This window comes from Saccostrea echinata, unplaced genomic scaffold (assembly GCF_033153115.1).
Source record: "Saccostrea echinata isolate AGI-Se365-2 ecotype Australia unplaced genomic scaffold, CSIRO_AGI_Sech_v1 ptg000054l, whole genome shotgun sequence".
Classification (NCBI taxonomy): Eukaryota; Metazoa; Mollusca; class Bivalvia; order Ostreida; family Ostreidae; genus Saccostrea; species Saccostrea echinata.
In genome coordinates this window covers 63,706,694-63,729,545 of record NW_026889803.1, presented here as the reverse complement: position 1 = coordinate 63,729,545, position 22,852 = coordinate 63,706,694, and the positions used below count along the sequence as shown (strand labels likewise).

General features: G+C 33.5%; 1 protein-coding gene across 1 annotated transcript; it reads right to left on the bottom strand.

The window, feature by feature from the left end:
* Positions 1-1,035: 1,035 nt before the first annotated feature.
* Positions 1,036-22,841, bottom strand: LOC133205281 (RNA cytosine-C(5)-methyltransferase NSUN2-like). Its single transcript, XM_061341054.1, has 21 exons — positions 22,725-22,841; positions 21,408-21,461; positions 21,184-21,278; positions 20,521-20,622; positions 20,294-20,399; positions 20,125-20,196; positions 19,674-19,758; positions 19,416-19,549; positions 14,923-15,053; positions 14,579-14,709; positions 12,948-13,021; positions 12,218-12,342; positions 8,244-8,350; positions 7,985-8,135; positions 6,666-6,764; positions 5,914-6,049; positions 5,622-5,702; positions 4,607-4,745; positions 4,314-4,353; positions 3,687-3,814; positions 1,036-1,725 (listed from the first exon to the last, which is right to left on the bottom strand). Exons 1-21 carry the CDS (start codon positions 22,785-22,787, stop codon positions 1,478-1,480), a joined length of 2,301 nt encoding a protein of 766 aa, XP_061197038.1. The 5' UTR covers positions 22,788-22,841; the 3' UTR covers positions 1,036-1,477.
* Positions 22,842-22,852: the final 11 nt, after the last annotated feature.

Below are 22,852 nucleotides of genomic sequence, written 5' to 3'. Positions count from 1 at the left end.
TAAGGTCATAACTAATCTTTGTGTCTATCAAGATCTTCCAATATCTCTCCATTAGAAAGGTATAAAATGGAAATGACTAGTACAATATTTTGGCCACTGGCCTCAAACTTGTCGATAAATGACCTTAGGTCAAAATCATGACACATTCTAAGGGCATAAGCAATCTTTGTTTCCAGTATTAACTTCAACTGTTTGTCAGAAATTTATGAATCAGATAAAATTTGTAAACTTTTGCCAGTGACCTTGAACTTGCTCTAATGAAATTGATTCAAGGTCATGAACCCCCTCCCCCCTTTTGGTCAAGTATAAACTCCCAATGCTTCTCCATTGCATGATTTTACAGAAAGATGGACAGACAGATATACAAGGTGATTCCTACATAACCTCCATATTTCCTTTGCAGGAGTATAATCATTTAAGTATTAATCTATTAACCAACTACTTCTCTAAGTGAGTCTTGTATTAAACTTCTTTCTCAGTGTATCAAAAAAGCTACAAGACTTAATATAACAAAACAAAGTATTTGTTTTGAAATTTTTTTTTAGGTATCTATAATATACAAAAAAAAGTAGAAAAGTAGAGTATACAATGGGATGAAAATTAATATTTTTTAATAGTTATCAGATATTGCACCAATTCTAAAGCGGATATAAAAATGAACTTTCTCAATTTAAATAGTAAACAAAACACTCTGCAACCTCTGAATCCACATTCAACTTGAAACTAATATTTTGGAGGGAAAACAAGTCTTCAATAGGTACACTCACTTAACTATGCAAACGTGTGTAATTGAAGCTTGTCAAATCTCACTAAATGTCACCCTATTGACTCTCAAATTATGTAATATATGGATGAGTATACCACATCTGACATGTGACAAAACTAAACAGAATGACATATATACAATTTCTCTGCTTAGATCCGACAAAAGTGAAAAAAGAAGTACTTCATACAAAGCCTGGTCTGTATTGAATGACAAAGAGCCATCTTGTTTTACAGAGGAGTGGACTATATACCTGATATGATAGCTTAAAAATGTCTGTACAGATGACAAACCCAAATAAAATTGTTCCGAGATTTAATGTGAGGTAATCTTTTCACACATTTTAGAATACTCAATTTTGAATTTGATATAAATTGCTTAAGCAAGCGGAAATACCTGTCACGTTAATTTCATAAATGTGTTGAATACCTCTCCTATTAATAATATTTTTGCAAGATATCAAATTTCTTATTGTATATCAGTACTTGGACTCAAATCTTAAATGTCATTGTATATGTATATATGTTACACTAAAGGACAGTCTTCACACAGGTGATGGGAAACAAAAGCATCACACTGTGTTACAGTATGAGACAAATCACTTTGACTATTCTCTCATTACACATTTCTAAGAATACATGATTCTTTATCTTCAGTTCTCATTCTTCCAAATAATATTCATCAAAACACTATTTCCAATCTGCATTCTGATGCTCAGGTCCCACATTCATCAATCGGATTGTCTGTAGACCCAATATCATCGTCATTGTCACAACCCTCTACATTATCATTGCCTACTTCTTCACTATCATCCATCTCATCAGCTTTGGTCACTTCTGAATCCACCTCCCTTAGATCCCCCTCCTGCTTTCCTGTTTGATCTGTATCTATGTGTTCCTCATCTTCTGTTGCCTTTTCTTTATCTTTTTTCTGCTGCTTCTTTGCCAATAACTGGATTGCCACTTTTAAAAAAAATACAAATCTATAATTATCGCAAATCTCGCTTGAAAGTATACATTTCGACCGAAATAGTGTTGCGTTGGGTGATGACACTATTGGATTTGACTATTGAACAATTTGAATCACGGGTTACATTTTATAAAACATGCGTTTTAATTGGTTGATTAGGACCGGCCCACTCTCGTGTGGTATCTTTGCCTACATATATTTGGAATGCGTCCAACAGCCAAGCCAATATAACCCTGTTTGATGGTCGTAATCTGAATATGACTTTTTGAACTACAAAAAAAAAAGAAACAAACCGTAAAATCATATTTCAGCATGTGATATTCCTTTCACATACGGTACATGTATATTGTTCAATGACAAAAACTGTTTAATCCTACATGTATCTGCCGATTTCCTCTGCAATAAATTGACGGCATTTTCCATTTTCGGTGTTCGTTAAATTGAATAGTCTGTGCGACTTTTCGGCGCACTAAAAATCTTTTTCTCTATGTTTTAGTCTCCAGTGACTAAACAAGTGAACTATGTACACTGGGTAGGCAAACCCAAGCAAATTGAAAACTTGGGTATTATTGTATTTAGCATACCTAGCTGATACCAGAGCACTTGTTATTGAAAAAAATACTAACTAGTACATAATGTATATATCCATAGCTGGTAAAACACACATGAATCATCGGAATTATTCAAAAGTTTACTGTTTTATTGCCACAACTGTCAAAAATACCATGTTTCAAATGTGTGTGTGCTACTGCATACCCATTTTAACGGCTGTCATGGCAATAAACAAGCGACCAGAAAATTCCAAATCCTTGTGCTTTTTTTTCAGTGCATTTTTTTTTCTGTAACGGTGAATATTATTTGTATATTAATTATAAAATAATAGATACATGTATCATATATACTTGCATGTTAAAAATAAATAATTAAAAAAAATATATTAACCAAATCTAAGTACGCTGAATTTTATCAGTTCCCTGATTTTATTAATGTATTGAAGAAGAAAACGGGGGAAAACGGCCGTGTTTTTCAATCGCAGAAATATGCCCGGGGTACATGTACAGATGTATGAAGTTAACTCCTGCCAGTCCTGGCACAGATTTTATTTTCAAGACCATTTTACAGTTTTCCAACACTCACAATCATTTAATAAAGGTATTGCATAGTCCCACTTAATCACCAAAAGAAAATACTGCCCAAGCTCTTTTGCCCATTTTCTATCTTTCTTGGAAACGTTCCACGTTTTCGGCAACACATTTGAGAATGTGGGCGGACCTATAAAAAATGCACCAATCAGATTCTTTGTTGGATTTCGCAATGTTATGTCAGTCAGATTCAATTGTATTTCAGTCAGATTAAAAAGTGTCGTCACTCAACGCATCACTATTTTGGTTGTAGTGTATACTTTCAAGCAAGTTTTGCGATAAAAATTGTACTGCATTTCTGTTCTGTTTAAAATGTAAGGCTGATAAATCTGGTATACATAGACCAGCCACAACATATTATCATACAATCAACTACATATATTTAGAAATCAATATACATGACACAGAAAAGGTCTATCAACGTAAATTTAAAGCATGAGATTCTTCAGAGTCCATTATTAGAAGGAAACACAAATTCCCTCTGTCTTTCACCATAATACTGTAACAATCTATATTTTTCAATAATGACTTTGTGCATGTTTTCAAAATTCAAGGGCCATAATTCCTTTAAAGAAAACTAGACAGTTTCACAATTTTACACCAAACTTCAGTCCCAAAACATACAGGCTTATAAAAAGAAGTCTTCACAGGTAACTGTATCAAAATTCAATGGCTAAATTCCAATACAAATTAGTCAAATAGTACAAAAATTAAGCTCAGACAAAACTTTGTTATTATATAGCCCCATATCTTGCCTCACCTTGATATCTCAAGCATATTGCCTACATTATTATAGCATCACATGAACTTACAATCCTCTGCCAGTTTTTCACTGAACAGCCTTAAGTAATGGAACCTGAGCCCACTGTTGATGAAGGCTCTTACAGAAGTCTTCCCTCGCCAGCCACAAATCACCAGATCACAGGCCGGCCGCATCTCACTGTCAACAGAACACAACAATGTTAGACTGAATATAAAGCGGCCCTGTCTCACTGTCAATAGATCAACGTTAGACTGAATATAAAGCGGCCCTGTCTCACTGTCAATAGATCAACGTTAGACTGAATATAAAGCGGCCCTGTCTCACTGTCAATAGATCAACGTTAGACTGAATATAAAGCGGCCCTGTCTCACTGTCAATAGATCAACGTTAGACTGAATCCCTTAAGAGATTATACAAGTGGTCACAAATCAAAGTTTCTACAGGGTATACTGCACAGAATGTTGAACCAGGTAATTAATATGAGATTTGGGTCTTTAACATTTCTTTTCTGGAAATTACAGAATTTCTTTATCTTACTGCCACTGTGTTCACACAGAATATCAAAATTCATATCATCATTAAATTAGATTATATGCTTGAAGTGTAAGCACAACACAATAATTAATATCATTCATTGCTAACTGACATATAGCATATAATTGATATGTATACTTACCTATTTGATCCTTTGTACAGAAGTACTATGCTTCCAGTATCTGATAACAGAAAACAACATTGTTAGATTCTATACTCTTTTTCATTGTCTTCCATGGGATTCATTTTGATCCATTTGTTTTCCATTTAAGAAAAGATGTTATAAATTTCTCAATAAATTTACTTAATTCTTAGTAATCTCATTTCTTTAGCTCTACCAAGCATGTTTCATATCCCATGTTCAACATTCAGGTATTTTCTTTTTTATTCTATAATTCTTAAAATTCTATGGTCAGCTATTTTGTTCCATTTTACCCATATTGTGGAACTTCTGGCTGCCATCTACTGAGAAGTCTTTGAACAGGGGGTTTTCCTTGGTCATAGCCAGAATGAAATCATCCCTCGTCAGGATAACTGATCTCTTCGTAAGCAAGCTCCTCATTGTCACTAAGCCCTGACGAACAGAAGATTTTCAGTTGAATCATTAGGTATTCAGAAGCCTCAAATAAAATGTATTCTTTAAATCTTTAACTTACAGCTGATCATTAGTATCTACATCACTAGATAAGAAGATTATCAGGTAAATATGTAGATTATTAGGAAAATATGTAGATTATCAGGAAAATATGCAGATTATCAGAAAAATATGTAGATATCAGGAAAATATGTAGTTTATCAGGAAAGTATGAGATTATCAGGAAAATATGTAGATCATCAGGAAAATATATAGATTATCTGGAAAATATGAGATAATCAAGAAAATATGAGATTATCAGGAAAATATGTAGATTATCAGAAAAATATGTAGATTATCAGAAAAATATTTAGATTATCAGGAAAATATTTAGATTATCAGGAAAATATTTAGATTATCAAGAAAATATGTAGATTATCAAGAAAATATGTACATTATAAAGTAAAACACTAGATATGTAGATTATCAACAAATATGTTGAATACTAAAAATATTTCAAAAAATCAGGGAAACTTCAAAGCAAGTCAAGGTTCTTATCTGAAATAAAAACCTCAACCCCCAGATATCTGAAAGTACAGTAAAACTTGTCTAACCTGGATGTTGTGTATTCCAAAATCTTGCCTATAAGGTGCAAACTTTCAGTCCTTTGCAGTAATATCAATTGTGTCTAATCCAGAATGTTGTCTGATCTCCCTTATTTCTATGGAACCAGTGGTATTAGACAAATTTTACAGTACTCCCAATTTCCAGATCTCAAATTTTTATCATCAGAATTTTTTTGCTTTCATTCATATACTTCATCAGAATGATGTTAATCATCATGTTAATTATAAAATGTTAATTAGGACTAATTACCTCTTGAGCAATTCTATAATCACAGTCTGGAACAAGCGGGGACTTACTCCGACCAAAGACTTTCACCCCTAGGTTGATGAACTAGAAAAATAAAAAATTTTGTGTTATATATGTACTTTGTTTGTCTGCTAACATATAAAAATGTTTAAACTATGACCTGCTAATCACACTCAAAACTTAATATAGATATAAATATCAAAGAACATCATATAATCAAGTCAAAAATATATAAATATATAAATTGTTCTTCATTAAGAAAATTTGTTGTTGTAGTAGTATAGTATATTCTTACTTTGATTCTTTCGTTGTTCCTGCGTACCAGATCTCTGATGGCTGATGACACGTAATACAGCGTTCTCCTCTGACTGTTCTCAGCCCTGTACATAATCTGATTTCTCGGGAAATCATCAGGAATCCCGTAAAAATTCCTGAAAACAGAGAAAAAGTCATAATTTTCCAAAATATAAATCTAAATCACAACATAATAATTTAACAAGTTTACAGATTATATTACAGTTCTTTCTGTCGTGTCTTATTGACATCTATTTGAACGATTCAAGGTTAAGGAGCCACATGTTTGACCACCATGTAATAAAAATTATTATTCCTTTATTTATTTTGTCACTCGTAAAATATTTTAAACATCCCCATTCAGGTCATGTTTTGGTGACCTTTGTGCCAACCAATCAGCTAATTCCTTCTAAAGTCCTCTGTGGATTTTTGCATATATTTGCATAACAAATAATACTAAAGCATTCCAGGGTATTCTGAATAGCCAACCAAAATGTTGCATCCTCAACACCTCAAAAAAGTCTACAGTCTGTCTAATACATACTGCCTCTGCAGGTTTTCTCTTAAAGTTAATTGAAGAATTAGATCTTTTCCCAATCAACAAATAAATAAATGAAAAGCAAGTTGAAAGGGCTAATTCTACTTAGATTGGACATTAAACATAGAAAAGCCATTATCTCATTCACAAATCATTTACATGGAGGAATTCATTTAGAACAAAAAGCATACTAGTGTCCAGAGACTAACACTCACTTGATGGGGCCCCACATGGGGTCATCGTCCTCCAAGAAGATGTATGGATCCTCTTTGTAACCATGCAGTCGCCTGGACACCTGCTTAGATGGTTTGGGGCTGTAAATAGAAGGAGGAGATTGATTTATTTTAATGAAAGAATTACCATATTTCAGATAACATTAAAAGGAAAGTTAATGTCAAGGTCAAGGAAAGAATCGTCATAAACTTCTTGCAGTTGAAATGATCTCCAAAATATTTATATGTATCTGCAATGATGCAACGTATGTAGTTTGATGAACATACATTCAATGCTTCCTTTTTAAATAAGCTAAATGCAAAATGGTACAAGCCACAGTCAAATCCTCTGACACTGAGGGATGACTTAACAATGCAATTGTAATAACACAGATTGCCAATCACTGGGATAGTTGAAATAAAGGTCGCATTTTCCTGGTTATTGCAGGGTAACCTTCGAGGTCGAAAAATGTTGTTTGAAATGTAAAAGCTGTTACAGTTGAACTTCGGTATCTCGAACACTGATATCTCAAATACCATGGATATGTCAAAGTTATTTGGAAGTCCCCACTACTTATTTACGTATTTTACCCTGGATATCTTGAATCATCGGATATCTCTAAGTTTTTTCTTGGTCCCATGGAGTTCCAGATAATGAGGTATGACTGTATTTCATTTACTAACAGCTCTAAAATACTGCTGATCGTTTTCTCTATAAAGACACAAATTAGGTCACCATGTCTTGATTTGGCTGTTCCATGTAACACCAGCCTCGTTTGTTTACATGTGTATCAACTGCAAAGCAATGCAGATGATTAAAACTTTTGTTGGATTACAAAAATCCTTTTATCATTTATAACTTTGTTTGCAACAAACATAAATTTTTATGATTATATGTATAAAATAGCAAATCTTGTCAATTTCATTGATTAAAAATTCATGGAGTGTAAATGTTATGGGGAGGTCCATGAACAGCTATAAAATAGATGTTTGTCCGCTGTTTAAGGCAATACACAACATGTAGATTGTAGAGGACAAGACAACATAGTTTAAATAAGTATTCATTCTAAGATCATATTTTAATTCTCCGTTACAAGTTTTAAATATGTTTCTAATCTGATAATCTTTTGATGATGTTTATGATTTATAGGAGAATAATGGTCGCGACATTACTTTGATCTCGGGAATAACAATAGTAGAATAGTTAATTTAGAGTAAATACAATTAAACATACATCATCTATTGATATGGGAGAATTAATACAGTAGCAGGTAAAAAGCTTAAGAAAACATCGATCAATGAGGGGTGCTAACATGAATTACTTCAAATCTTCCTCCTCCTCTGCTGGTCTCTTTTTTGTTCTCCCATCTTCTGGGTCCTTCAATGGAGGATTGCTGTCCTCGGCCTTACCCTCCTTTGCCTCTCCTCCATTTGTGGTACTCGTCTCCACTGTTTTGTTTTGTTCTTTCTGTTCTGTGAAAATGGAATAAGCTCTTATATTTCTACCTGATATACACATTGTTATGGCTATTTCTCTTACCCTTTTTACAAATTAATGGGAAAAAAGATGTTTCCTATTACCTGTGTTTGCTGGTGTTTTCTTCTGTTGCCATGGTACTGTAGAGTTTTTCCTCAGGACTGCAATAAAGAACCCTCCTGTATCCTGTTGATGTGGTAACACTCTCATACTGAAACAAACAAAAGATGTGAAATTATACTGTAACAGACAAACGATGTGGTAACACCCTCATACTGAAACAGACAAAAGATGTGGGAACACTCTCATACTGAAACAGACAGATGTGGTAACACTCTCATACTGAAACAGACAAAAGACGTGGTAACACTCTTATACTAAAACAGAAGATGGTAACACTCTCATACTGAAACAAACAAAAGATGTGAAATTATACTGTAACAGACAAAAGATGTGGTAACACCCTCATACTGAAACAGACAAAAGATGTGGTAACACTCTCATACTGAAACAGACAATAGATGTGGTAACACTCTTATACTGAAACAGACAGAAGTGGTAACACCCTCATACTGAAACAGACAGATGTGGTAACACCCTCATACTGAAACAGACAGAAGTGGTAACACCCTCATACTGAAACAGACAGATGTGGTGACACTCTCATACTGAAACAGACAGATGTGGTAACACCCTCATACTGAAAGAGATAGAAGTGGTAACACCCTCATACTGAAACAGACAGATGATGTGGTGACACTCTCATACTGAAACAGACAGAAGATGTGGTAACACCCTCATACTGAAACAGACAGATGTGGTAACACTCTCATACTGAAACAGACAGAAGGGTAACACTCTCATACTGAAACAGACAAGAAGGATGTAATGCTATAGTTCTTCTTGTATTGTTTTATTTGGCTGTTCTGTTTTTAATGTTCTTGATAAAAATGACATTTTGCCTGTGCTGACAAAACATGATAAGTTTATCAAGTCTTTTTTCTTTAGCACTGGTAACTAATCCTAAAGCCATATAAAGTTTTAGGATCTACTTTGAGTGCAACTTTATTGTAAACCATTTACAGTTTACATGCTCCTGTAATTCATTTAGATACAAGTCTTCATTTCAAGACACTTTACTGAGTCACTGAAATACAGCAAAACTTGTTGAATCCGGATGTTGTGCATTCCGGCATGTTGTTCAGTCCGGCGTAATATTTTAGTCCCTGGAATTTTCTTTATAATTTATGTTTAATAAATGTTGTGCAGTCCGGATCTTGCCTATTCTGTAAACCGGCCGCTATTTAAAGAACTTACTGCTCATAATTAGTACAAATTATCACCTCTAATCCGGCCACTTATTTATACCTGTGCCCGCTGGTCATTAGAGATGTGGGGTAATTATTGTCCCGTTAATGTATCGACAGTTTAGATTTTAACAAACGTGATAAAAAAAATTATTAATGGCTCAAGTAAGGCGAGGAAACTCGCAAAAGAATGAGTGATATTTATGGTTGCGTGTAGCATGTCTGTAGAAAAACTTGGAGACTTTTCTACTTTCGTTTTGCGTGCACGATGTGCAATTCGAATTACTTTCCTTTGTGTCGCTAGTTTACAACGACCTAAGCGACAGAAGATTTTGGTTCAATATTCATTACCATGATTACATGTATAACATATGAAATTAACAAATACAGTGTCTAAATATTCAAACATATTAATTTTAAAAGAAAGAAATTAATTAGGAATCTGTCCCTAACAAAATAATATTTACAGCTACGGTAAGGTTTTTGAGTGTATTTAAAACATTTAACGATTTTCAAATTTGATAAATGACCAAGAGATATTATATTTCGATACTGAATAAAAAACTTAAACAGAAATGAAAATTCTGAAGAACAAACAGAGTTCAAAACAAACGGAAATAGACAATTTTTTCAAGTGAAACGTAAAAAATGACACATTTGATCAAGTATTTATTTACCACTCTTTGTTTATATCTATGTAATTTTTAACTTGCTATAACGGTTCAATTTTCTCCAATCCGGATGTTGCCTAATCCGGCCAAAAATTTTGGAACCACTGGTCGCCGGATTAGACAAGTTTTACTGTACTAATATTTTTTGTATTTACAGTTGATATTGTTGAAGTATTTGTGTGTGATGCAGTGACTGATTTTCCCAAAACTTGCAAAAGTTCATGGTCAAGTTAAAGCTCCCCATTTCATGTTGCACTTTGTACAAATCCTAGAAACCAACAAGTGTTGTAGGATCTACTTGAGGTGCATGGTAATAAAAAATTAGCAATAAAATAATATCTGATGCAAACAGCTAGTCAATATGCTTCAGAAAGAATCAGAGAATTGGTTATCTTATCTTAAATTATGTACATATGCAAGATAAAGTCATAGGAACCACTTCAGGGGCAAAATACTTCTACATTGACTTATAATCTATTTTACTTATTTTTAAGTCGCCCGCGTGGCGCAGTGGTTAGAGCGTCTGCTCTAGAGTCGAGAAGTAAGGAGTTGATCCTTACGTCGCGGGTTCGAATCCCACTGTGGGACGTGGAGACCGGTTCTTTGGATGAGACCGTATAAACCGAGGTCCCGTGTCGCAGTAGGTGCTGGCACGAAAAAGATCCCTCACTGCTCAATGGCTGTCAGTGCCGAGTACAGGACAAAATTTGCAGCTCTCCACCGGCAAGTGGTGGTGTCTCCATATGAGTGAAAAATTCTCGAGAGGGACGTTAAACAACATACAAACAAACAAACTTATTTTTAAAATTTTTAAAAATCATAATTTTGTTACATTACACTGAAATGCTGAAATTCCTTTTTTATCAACAATAGATAATAAAGTGCCCAACCTAATCATGAAACAGATATTTTCAACTATCTGCTGCAAATGTTTTCAACTTTCTGCTTTTATTTCTGAATAGTTGGTTATGAATACACATAATGTATTTACAGGTTGTTAATCACACACACATTATTTTGAAGGAAATTAAATGCTTTAATTTACATTTGATTTCATCTTTGTGTGTATAGCCACTGATGTCACATGTATTATCAAATTTACTACAAGTCTTTCTTGATAAATGCTTAATGATTACCTTTCTTTCTGTAGAACTACTAGTACATAGGTCAGAATATTCCCTTTTCTAATGAATTTCAGTATTATCTTTTGTGTTAAAATGTCTGTGAAAGTTGTACCCAGAATTCATTTGAGTTCCAGGTTAGATTAACCTCACAGTTTTATATAGCACCCTGTACAAATTCTAAAACCAATGAACTGTCTTAGAATCTACTTGTAGTGCACCATAAAGGAAATGGTTACATGTACCACTAAAATGAAAATGACAGTTAACATCTTTAAGTTCTTCAATATTCCTCAGGTTAACAATCAGGTGAGAGACTATTGTTAAGAATTTTGACCACACAATGACATAAATCTCCCTTTATTTCATTTAGAGAAATAAATTTTTTGGAACAATATACAGACATATATCTAATTCCTGTATACAACACTACCAGAGAAAGCAAAGGGACATAACTTTACCAATTGAAACATTACAATCTGTGTATACACATTTAATTAAAGGCTATTCCAATAAAAAAAAATCTACCCTTACACAGGATACCAGAAAATTTCAGGGAGTACTACCCAATGAATTTTTTTTTTCTTGAAATGGAACCATGCATAGAATTTAATTTTTTTAATACAGGGACCTCAGACAGAAGCAGTTCATTCATTACAAAATTTTTGGTAGTGATTACAACTAGTAACCTTGGTAGTAATAGCAACTAATGAAAAAAGGTCAAGATAACTAACAGTACATAAAACACGGACCCCCGGAAATACCAGAGGTGGGATCAGGTGCATAAGAGGAGTAAGCATCCTATGTCCATGGACAGATGTAAATTACCCACTTGAACAATCCAACATAGAATTGATTTATTCGTCAGCACCCCCATGAACAGAAGAGATTTTTTTTTTTGCTGTCCTGGGGTTAGGTAGATTTTTTTTACTAGAATAGCACACTTAAACAATGGGACACAACTTAAAGAAAATGTTACCATCTGTGTAGGTTTAATTTTTCACTTTCCTCCTTTGTTGGTGGGAACATGGAGGGTTGGAAATGAGTGTAGTTTGATACAGACTCGTAATCATCAAAAAACTGACTACCGTCTTTAGTCATCATCTGTAATGGAAATGACTGTAGTTAGATACAGACTCAGTGTCATCAAAAAATTGACTACCATCCTTAGTCAACATCTGTAATGGAAATGAGTGTAGTTAGATACAGACTCAGTGTCACTAAAAAACTGACTACAATCCTTAGTCATCATCTGTAATGGAAATGAGTGTAGATAGATACAGACTCGTAGTCACTAAAAAAAACTGACTACAATCCTTAGTCATCATCTGTAATGGAAATGAGTGTAGATAGATACAGACTCTAGTCACTCGTAGTCATAACTGACTGCTGTCCTTAGTCATCATTTGTAAACAGAGAGTACCGTATTCAAATCTGATAAAATGTTTGATTATATACAAATTTTTCTATCAACTTAAAAACTTCTCTATGCTGAAGAGTAAGGAATTAATTCAATTGCTATATCAAACCTACTGGATAAATTTAAAAAAAAAAAAAAAGGAAAACAAAGATCACCCATGATCATAACTAATAATCGTGTAACTGACAAAAAACACATAAGGGCAACATCTCTTGCCAATTATTATTTATGTTATAATTATATGAAATTACCTCTGATAGATTCAGTATTTTACGTAGACACTACTTACCTTCCACTGTGAAATTCCTGGTGTATATTTGAGATTCTTAATTTCCTCACTTACGTCAACCAGTTCTACTGAACCTGAATAAAACAACAAAGGAAATGTTAGACTCAGGAGTTACTCTTAACCTTTACTTTGCTACAGCTCTAAAACATTAAAAATTCTAAATTGAGTGAGCTCACAAAATGACCCCCCCCCCTTTTTTTTAAAATGTCATTTCAAATTAAAATGTGACCTTGAATTTGCCAAAATTACCTTGGTTAAAAAATGACATATCATCTGGTCATAAGTAATCTTTTAGTGAAATATGGACATCAAATGTTTCTCCATTAGAAAATTCTAGACCTGTCACAAATATTATACTTTTTATATCAGAGACCTTGAACTTGCCAGAGTGACCTTGGGTCAAGGTTAGGACACACCTTCAGGTCATTAACAATTTTTGTACCAGGTATGAGCTTTTAATGATTCTCAATTACAAAGTTAAAGCTCAAAAAAGAATTCTATACTTTTTCTGTCAGTGACCTTGAATTTGTCAAAATGACCTTAGGTCAAAGTCAAGTCACACCCACAAGTAAACCATTTTTGTACCAAGTATGAGCTTTAAATGATTCTTCATTACAAAGGTATAGCCAGGTCAGGAATTCTGTACTTTTTTGTCAGTGACCTTGATTGAAGGTAAAGATACACCCTCAGGTCATGAACATTCTCTGTACCAAGTAAGAGCTTCTAATGATTCTAAAGATTCTCTATTACAACAATATAGCCCAGAAATTTTTTTTTAATAATTTTTCTGCCATTGACCTTGAACTTTCACTTTTCAACAATTGCTATTCATATATCTAACAATGAACTAATTTTTAGTGGCAAATTATTTTCCAAGCTTGCTTTGTTTAATTTGTAGTCTTTTTTTAAATCAGGAAGTCTTATTTACCTCCTAAAATGGAGAGTCTCATTGTATTACAGTATTGGAATACGAAGATTGGCATTGTCATGAAGTGCAATTTTTATTTTTTAATTAAGCATGTGAATCTACATGAAAACTAAACAATAACAACAACTTAAGGCTTTCAAAATATGAACTTCATTTTGGTTTTTACTAGATTTATATATTCAATGGTCTAAAAAAAAAAAAAGAACAGGAATTGAAGTCAGTAAATTACTCATTAGTGGAATAAATATTTCTTAATGTGCGTTCCATACTTTTTTCATTATCACGAGTCAATAATCAGACGAAAGACAGACAGTTCATTAAAAAAAGGATATGTGTTATGTATGCTAAAATAGGAAAATACTGTGATACAATGGAACCCCCGATATAATGAGAATGGAGTATATATCTTCACACTTTTAATAACTTTTAAATATATCTATCAAATGTAGAAATCACCTTCACACTTTTAATAACTATCATCAATTTTTATTTGTGAAATTTTCATTTACACATCATTAGGCAAAAGTGTCTTCTCACAAAAATTTTATTCTTGGGCATATTTAAACTGTTAAGGATAATATACAACAATAACCATAGCTCATGAAAATTTTATCTTGCTTATAAATATGTACCAGATTGCCATCTCACAAAAATAAGGTGTCGCAAAAATTTAGTGATCCACAATATCAAAGGTAGAAATCACCTTCACACTTTTGTAACATGCCAGCAATAACAGCCTCGTCTTCCACCGGGTTGAGAGAACATGTTGAGTACACCAGACGACCTCCGACCTCCAGCAAGTCTAATCCTCGCTTCAAGATCTTGGCCTGAATTCTGTAAGATCAACAATCATGAAGATAGAACTAACTATAATATGTAATGCACTATCCTTGTTACTTGTAAGGTGTTTTTACTTAATTCAAAAACATTACGAAATTTCTTTACATTTATTGCTAAAGCTTGCCTTTTAAAAGCAGAAACTATTTCATAAAATACTGTTAAGTATTTCCGTTTTGGAGATAATAGGAAAGGAGATACATAATGTACCCGTGTAAGTTTATTCCTTGGTTTGGTGTCCATTTCGTCCAGATATCCTGATTTTTTCTCAGAGTTCCGTCTCCACTACAAGGGACGTCACACAAAATACGATCGTACTTCACAAACTCACGAGGGCCATCCTGTCAACCAATCACAAAAGATTTTTATGAATATATATTCACTTATAACATTTTTGAGACCAACTAGAAAACAAATGAAAAGCCTGAAAGCCTTCAAAGGCACTGAACAAGAAAAACAATTTCAAAATTTCTTTTTGAATTTTATATAGAGTTTTAACTTTAAACAAAATGTCACAATTACACTTTTGGGGTCTTATGCCATGGTCCAAATAGAGCAGGGTTCGAATTACCCAGAAACCATCGAAAGTAAACATGTTCATGCTGAAATTTAACTCATCTTTCTTCAGTCAGTTGAAAAACTAGGAAGGATTTATTGAATTTATATAATATTATTTTAATTATCAATGTATTGAGCATTGTATTAGTGATTTCACCTAAACTACAACATCCATGTCTCTGCTATGACTACAAGTTACGATTAGGCATGGTATAAAGTATATTATTATACTTCTGTTAAAATGTTTCCTATATAAAGTTAACAAGGTAAAATAACTATCTTGTATAGTCTGAAAATTTCCACGGATAGCAAAGCTATACCTGGGGTATAGTTTGTGCTACCCACCCTCGGAAAAATTTCATGCAATTTTTGCCGCCAATTTTGATTTCCTACATAGATGATGTTATCCTGACTTCAATAGCATTGTGACGTCATCAGGATTTCAGCTCACTCTAGCAGTGTTATCTTATTCCAAATACTTGTTCAAAACTTTAATAATTATTCTTTCCATGTTTTGCCTATGAAACTGTAGTATCAAGTAATACAAACCCTTAGAAATTATGATATACATCAGTACAATAAAACACTTATCCACTGGCTGTGTGTGGGATAGCTCTTTCATCAAACCCTTGACAGGAACTATTCCCCTCGGGCAAGCCCTCGGGGAATAGTTCCTGTCGCTATCCCACACACAGCAAGTGGATAAGTGTATACTATGAAATGGTGGAAATTGAGACATCCAGTAATGTAGGTCGATATCTTCAATTTTAATGGTAAAATTGGTTATTAAATTGTAAAAGTAACGTTGAAATTTGTAGTTCAATGTTTTTAGTCCTCCAGTATTTGTAATACTGTAATTTTGTGATTATTTTACCGCGTGGTGGGTTGTTTCTTTTACATGGTTATCCTTCTGAAATGTTATTCATGTCATTCAATGCACTGCTTCATTTAGAAATTCATCCGCTACAACTATCATGTTTTCTTGTGTGAAATTAAAGTATCAGTGTTTAGTAACAGAATTAATTGTAGATATAATTGATGCCATTTTATTTTTAAGTTATTACCGGGGTATTCATTGTGAATTTCATTTTCGAAGAAACTGATTTATTGCTATTGCTATTTTCTTTTGCGGATGCATCCAATGAGTCACACCTTTGGTTGCGTAGCGATTTAGATGGGATGCTCACTAGATGACATTAAAGCTCTGCTCAATGACATAAAAAGTAATAAAAGGCCCTGGCTTCGGGGCCACCAACGCTGAGATTTTCTCAAATCTGAGATTTCTCAGAAAATTTGAGTTTTTCTCACCAAACTGTGCCACCAAACAAATATTTTCTCAAACTCAGACTAGTCTTTTGAGTTTTTTCTCAAATCTGAGATTTTTTCTCAAGTCTGAGATTTTTCTCAAACATGCGTGCCACCAACGTTTTTTTGGACTCAGCTGAGAAAAAAATCTGAGATTTCTCAGAAAATTTTGAGATTGATGTATACCAGTCTCAGACAAAATCTCACAGAATTATTTTATGGTAAAATAATCACAAATGTTATGACAGTGAACATTTTAATCCATGAATACACGAAATTAACACACAATCACAGAAATAATGTTCATTTCTCCCAAAACTTGATTCTCCTGTGAAGAGGGGGTGTCTGAATTATACACAGGTAAACTATTCTTACTATAATATTGTCCACGTATGGAATCAAGCACTTCAAACTTTACTAAAAGCATAAAAAATAAAGAGTAAAAGGAATATAATTATTCCAGTGGCATGTTATACATAACATTTATATCTTCATTCATGTAGGAATTAATATAATTAATTAAATTCATATTTTAATGTGCTATTTGTGGCATGACATTTTTATTATATGTAATTCACAATGTTCTTGTATATCAGTAAAGGAAATATGACTAGATAAGATATAAAACCTCCTCGGTCCCGTCTTTGTTTTTTTCCCCCGGTAGTTATATTTTATTATTATACCTCCGTATAGTGTATAGTCGGCTGCGCCTCGGGAAATAGATGCTGTATTGGGGAACGATAAACTTGCTATTGTCCTCATAGCCAGTTAATAGGTGTATACTGTTTATAAGTGTAAATTATACGCAAATATTAAAAGAAATCTGTCTAACATTTCATGTACAAATATTTCTGTTCTTTGGAAATAATATGTACATTTTGTAAATCACAATTTATTAATTACAGATGATAGTAGTCCGTCTAATTTGGTTCTTAACTAAATCTATAAAATTCTTAATTGATAATTTGGATCGAATTTAAATACTCTCTATGCATTGTGCGTAAACATAAAATCCTTGACAGTTTATAGTATTTATAAGAATAAATTCGTTTTATGTCCATTCTGAGATACATAATTCACAAGAACTGCATCTATTCAAATGTACTTGCATGAATGATTTTTTTTAACAAACAGTAATTAGGGGAATATTTTAAATTGACAACTTACATTTTGAAACCTCCCAAAAAGTGTGATCCTTTGTTTTTAAAAAATTTACATCATTACGCAGTGAAACTTTTATTTAATATGATATTAGAAATTAATCAGTTTCTCATTATCGATGAGCACATGCGAGATTGACTTGGGTTTCCAATATAACGATGATTATTTGTCAAGTGGTGTTATATTCGTTGTTTATTATTTATCTAAAAATAGAAATAAAGACTTTCCGAGACATTATGTCACAGGGGATCATAGAAAAATGCGATGTGTTAGTTTGCCTCTTCCCTATTCATGCCCTTAGTTCAAATTTTAGCGGGTTTTTCTTCCTTTGGGGGGGGGGGGGGATGAACTGAAATTCCCCGACAATTAATTAAACAGTTCCTCGAGAAATTTTCTTGACAAATGATCCTGTAAAACTAAGTATACATATGTTACCCGCTCATGTTCGCTGTTCATATTATCACATTTATCCACACTTATGGAAAACTCGCAAAATTTATTACAGCATGTGAGAAATTTGGCTATATAATTATATCGACTATCGAACTTTTTTTGGGATCTGCATGCTAGAAAAAAATCACTCAGGTTTATTCTAAATACAAGTAGTCCCTAGATATACCATGATATCTAACACATAACAAAAGAAAGAAAAATGTGTTTCATCAAAATGATTTAATTTAATCGGTCAGGGAAATATAGTGATCCGCCTACCTGCTACACGTAACGTCACAATGGCGGAAGTGACGCCTCGGTGTATGTTTTTGTGTGTTTATGTCGACAGACGAGCTAAGACTACAAAATTTGGATATTTTTTTGTCTTATTCTTCTGTAGGGATTATTTTACTTGGGTTCGATGAACATTTATTGTCACAAATGTCGTAATGGAATCCTTTCTGTTGAATGACCCGAAACAGCAAATAAAAGACGAAGGAAGTGGGGGATGTGTTTTTATCGCGATCTATACACGAAAATATTGCATAAACAACTGAATAAAAGGTAAATTCAATCATTGAATCAACATATTAGTGCATTTTTCGCAAAAAGGTCGCATATAACAACGAAAATAAATCTAAGATTTTTCTCAAATCTCAGCTTACGTGAGACGAATCTCAGAAACGTTGGTGGCACGGTGTTTTAGGAAAATCTCAGGTGAGGCAGAAATCTAAGATTTGAGGTTGAGATTTGAGCTGAGATTTTTATGTGTTGGTGGCCCCGAAGCCTGCAGTATTTGACCTTCTAGAAATGAGCATGAAAATCTCTGGGTTTCCTTTTGTGTAATGACACTATATGAGGTCTGTGCATTGAGGTATACTCTGGCTATTCTTGCTGTATAAAGGTGTGCTCGTGGGGAGGAAATGACCTTGACCTTCTACCAAGTAGTAGTACCCCCAAATTTTAAGGATATGATGTCAATTTTCAAGTTCTCATGTCAAATTAGTATTGAAATACAGGACACCTCGGTGGTTGATGATTACTGTGAGGCATCAGCATTTTCATGCTGGGCTGTATAAAATGTTACCAAGCTATCAAAGTCATCACTAATGTTAAATTATTGTATTCCTTTTCCATTTTGAAAATTAGACACCATCAAACAATTCTTTTTAAACTAATTAAGATTTTAATTAAGAATCTATCATTCAAAGATTCTAAAAAAAAGTCAGTAACGAGCAATGAGTTACCCCACATCTCAGATTAGGCAGGTAGGAAGCATCATGATTAATGATGGCACAGCAGGGACTGTTTAACCTTTTGACCTGATGAGTCATCAAGTAGCATCGCTTGTTGTCCACATCATTGGCAACCACATAACCCTCTGAAAACAAAGCAGCCATGTCAATCTGGTTTCCACATCAACAAACAATTCATTAATGCTAACTACTGAAAAAAAATTGAGTCTTTCAAATTCAAAGTTACATAAATTTGAAACGTTAGTGTACCTGGCATTTCATTGTCTGGAGTGTTGTGTAGATACTCAATCAGCTGAGCTGTTTTTGAACCAGGAGCAGCACACATATCTAAAACCTAGAAACAAAATTATACATATTTAGAGAATGTTCAAAACAAGTCTATATTTACAGTTAAATACAACTTTGTATGACAGCTTGTCTTTTCTAGTACTTATAAAAGCAAATAATTATCATTTCATCAAGAAATGGGTGGACTGGACTTTTTGTGATGGGCTATGGTTTATCACGTTTTATTCATCCAGAGGTACCTACCAAGTATATTTACTTGCCCATATACCAGGTACTGTGATGTATCAATACTTATTTATCATTCGAAAGTTTTATAATATTAATCATGTTGCAACCTGCTTGTTATATGCATGTTGATGTTGATACTTCTAAATTTAGTCTGATTTTTTTATAACATATAACAGCTCGCTACCTTGTGATGTGGCTTTACGTCCATCAACATTGGTGGTATCATTGATACAGCTTCTTGTCTGCTAATACTGCCCTATATCATGAAAAGTTCACAAAAGGAAAGTCAGTCAATAAACTATACATTTATTAAGCCTCAAGAGACCAAACAATTTCAGTAGAAGAGATCTTACACTTTCAGTTTCCTGAAGAAGAAATGTCTTCAATTTTTCAAACCGTGCATCTTTCCGAACTTCCTGTCTGGATGAATTTAATTGCCATCCAAGTTCATCTGGATACCTAATTTACCATTTTGGGGGGGAAAAAATTCTAGATTCTAATAAACTGATTTAATCATTTTTGAAAATAAACCTCTATAGTTACAGTAAATAAAATGCTATACATTAGTCCATGTTTTTACCATGGCAAACACACAACTTTTGGCTTGTCGCTCGATGACTTCTCTTCTAAAAGTTTTCCAATGTACTCTGTTTTTACCAACTTTTTCAACTCTTCTGTTTCCCTGGAATAGAATAAAAATTCAAAGATTTAAAGCCCATAAAAGATCCAACAAAAAATAAAGAACAAATAAAAAACCTCTGCATAGCAAGTACACCCCCCTTCCCCTCAGTATATAAAAATACAATATATGTAAAATGCATGAGATTGTGTACAAAATTTTTAATTTATTGTAAATAATTTGAATTGTTTATCTCTATACACTAGATTTTTCTGAGCTCCATCCTTTTATAGTAACTATTTAAATGTCTTGACCCACTCCTATGTAATAGAGAAACCATAGTCTGTTCTTGGGAAAATGTTCCGGAATTTTTATATGCAATAGGTGTTAAATATGAGCTTGTCTTTTTTGACATGTGAAATTGTTCATTAAAGATGTACAATGCTTTAATTACAAATACTTTTTTATACATCATGGAAATAAAAATTATACAATATCCTCATGTTTAACCAGTAAAATAAGGGCAAAAAAAAGGGACCATGCTACTAAACTTAAATGGAAAATGTCTGTGATGCTGAAAAGACAACAAATCTCTAACTTGGAGGATTCCAATGTGACACTCACCCACCAAAACTAGTGATTCTGAAGGTGATTGGTAGGGGCTCCCGAAGGGCATTCATAAAGGCGTCCCATTCCTGTTCTGGTACAATTCCAAGTTCCTATTAATAGATATCATATCAATTTCTTGCACACAGATGACAAACATTTCATCAATACATGGACACTTCTAGGAGATGACCAGTAGAGTGAATAAATAAAATCTTACTTAATGATAAATAAAATCTTACTTTATAATACTTTTCAAACAGCTTGTTTTCCCTCACCGCTGATTGATATCCTTTCTGCAAATATAATAAACAGAGACATGTATACATAACATGTTTGTTTTTGTCTGATAATATTACAGAAAATTTTAAAAGCAAGCACACTCCCAATGCGAGCTCTAATGACAACACATGGGTGAAGAGAAAATTTGGACTTTACACATTAATCCAAATGAATTTTTTTTCCTCAGTTACCTCAAGACCCATAATGCAATGTAAATGCATCTCTCTGTTAACTTTGTTAAAAGTCAAAAGTCTAAAGATCTCCAACAGACAGTCTATGCGAAAGACATCGGACCGTCGGACCTGACCGATGTGCAGTGCCTCTGGTCTGATGAGTCATTTTTTACACCGGACCAGAATGTCCAATGTCTCAGCATCCGGTTTTGAGCTTTATTATTTTGATGCGGCATCATTCAAATGTTTGTTGTAAGTAAAAAAATATCGCACAAATCCAAATACGTAAATGAATGTGATTAAAACTGCATGGACCGTCTACAGTAATAAGATTTCCTTGGTTCTGCATTTTCACTTATTTCACTTTTTTAAATTAGGTTTTTCGGTCTGACAAAATTTGGTTCGGTCCTGTGTGTTCATTGATTACATAGGACCAAATGTCCTGTGTGATCCAAAAAACTCTCCCATAGACTGAACAGATTCTCACACATGTTTTTTAAAGACTCCAAGATTTCATATTCTGTACAGTCATGATCTACAAATAACTTTCTTTTGGCATGTCAACATCAACAGTGCGACATCATCAATTTAAGCGTCATCTGTGTGGGTTGAAATCATTCATAGTTTCACTGGGATTATCTCAAAGTTTGTTTAAAACAAAAATCGTATGAGATAAATAGAACACCTATAATTGTGTGATTTGATATTTGCTTTATCCAACTCATTGAAATGGGTGTATATTCGTGCGGCAAGCTGCACAAATATACACCATTCAACTCACTGGATACAGCAAATATCAAATCACACAATATAGATATCCTCTTTATACAACTGCGCTTGCCCCAACTGTTGCACCATCAACATATTAATGAAATGATTAGCTGATTTTTAAACTTGCATTTTTTTGTTTTGTTGTTGCAGAGACATATAAAAAACCTCTGGTTGTTGTTGTTGTTTTTTTTTTTTGTTTTTTTTTGGGGGGGGGCTTGCTTTTTATTGGAAGTGTTGTGCTCTCCTTCCCCATACAGATCTAGAGTTCCGTAAGAAGCTAGAAGGGAATTTCACAATGAACATGAAGGATTCGGTAACAGACATTTAATTTACCCCATCTCTTTCCCGTTTGTTTTTATTTGGTCTTGGTCGCCTTCTACCCATTATTACTGTCATCTAATAAGCAATCTATCAGGCGTACTGCACCATAATCATCATCATAACGGTGTGACGGGTGTCCG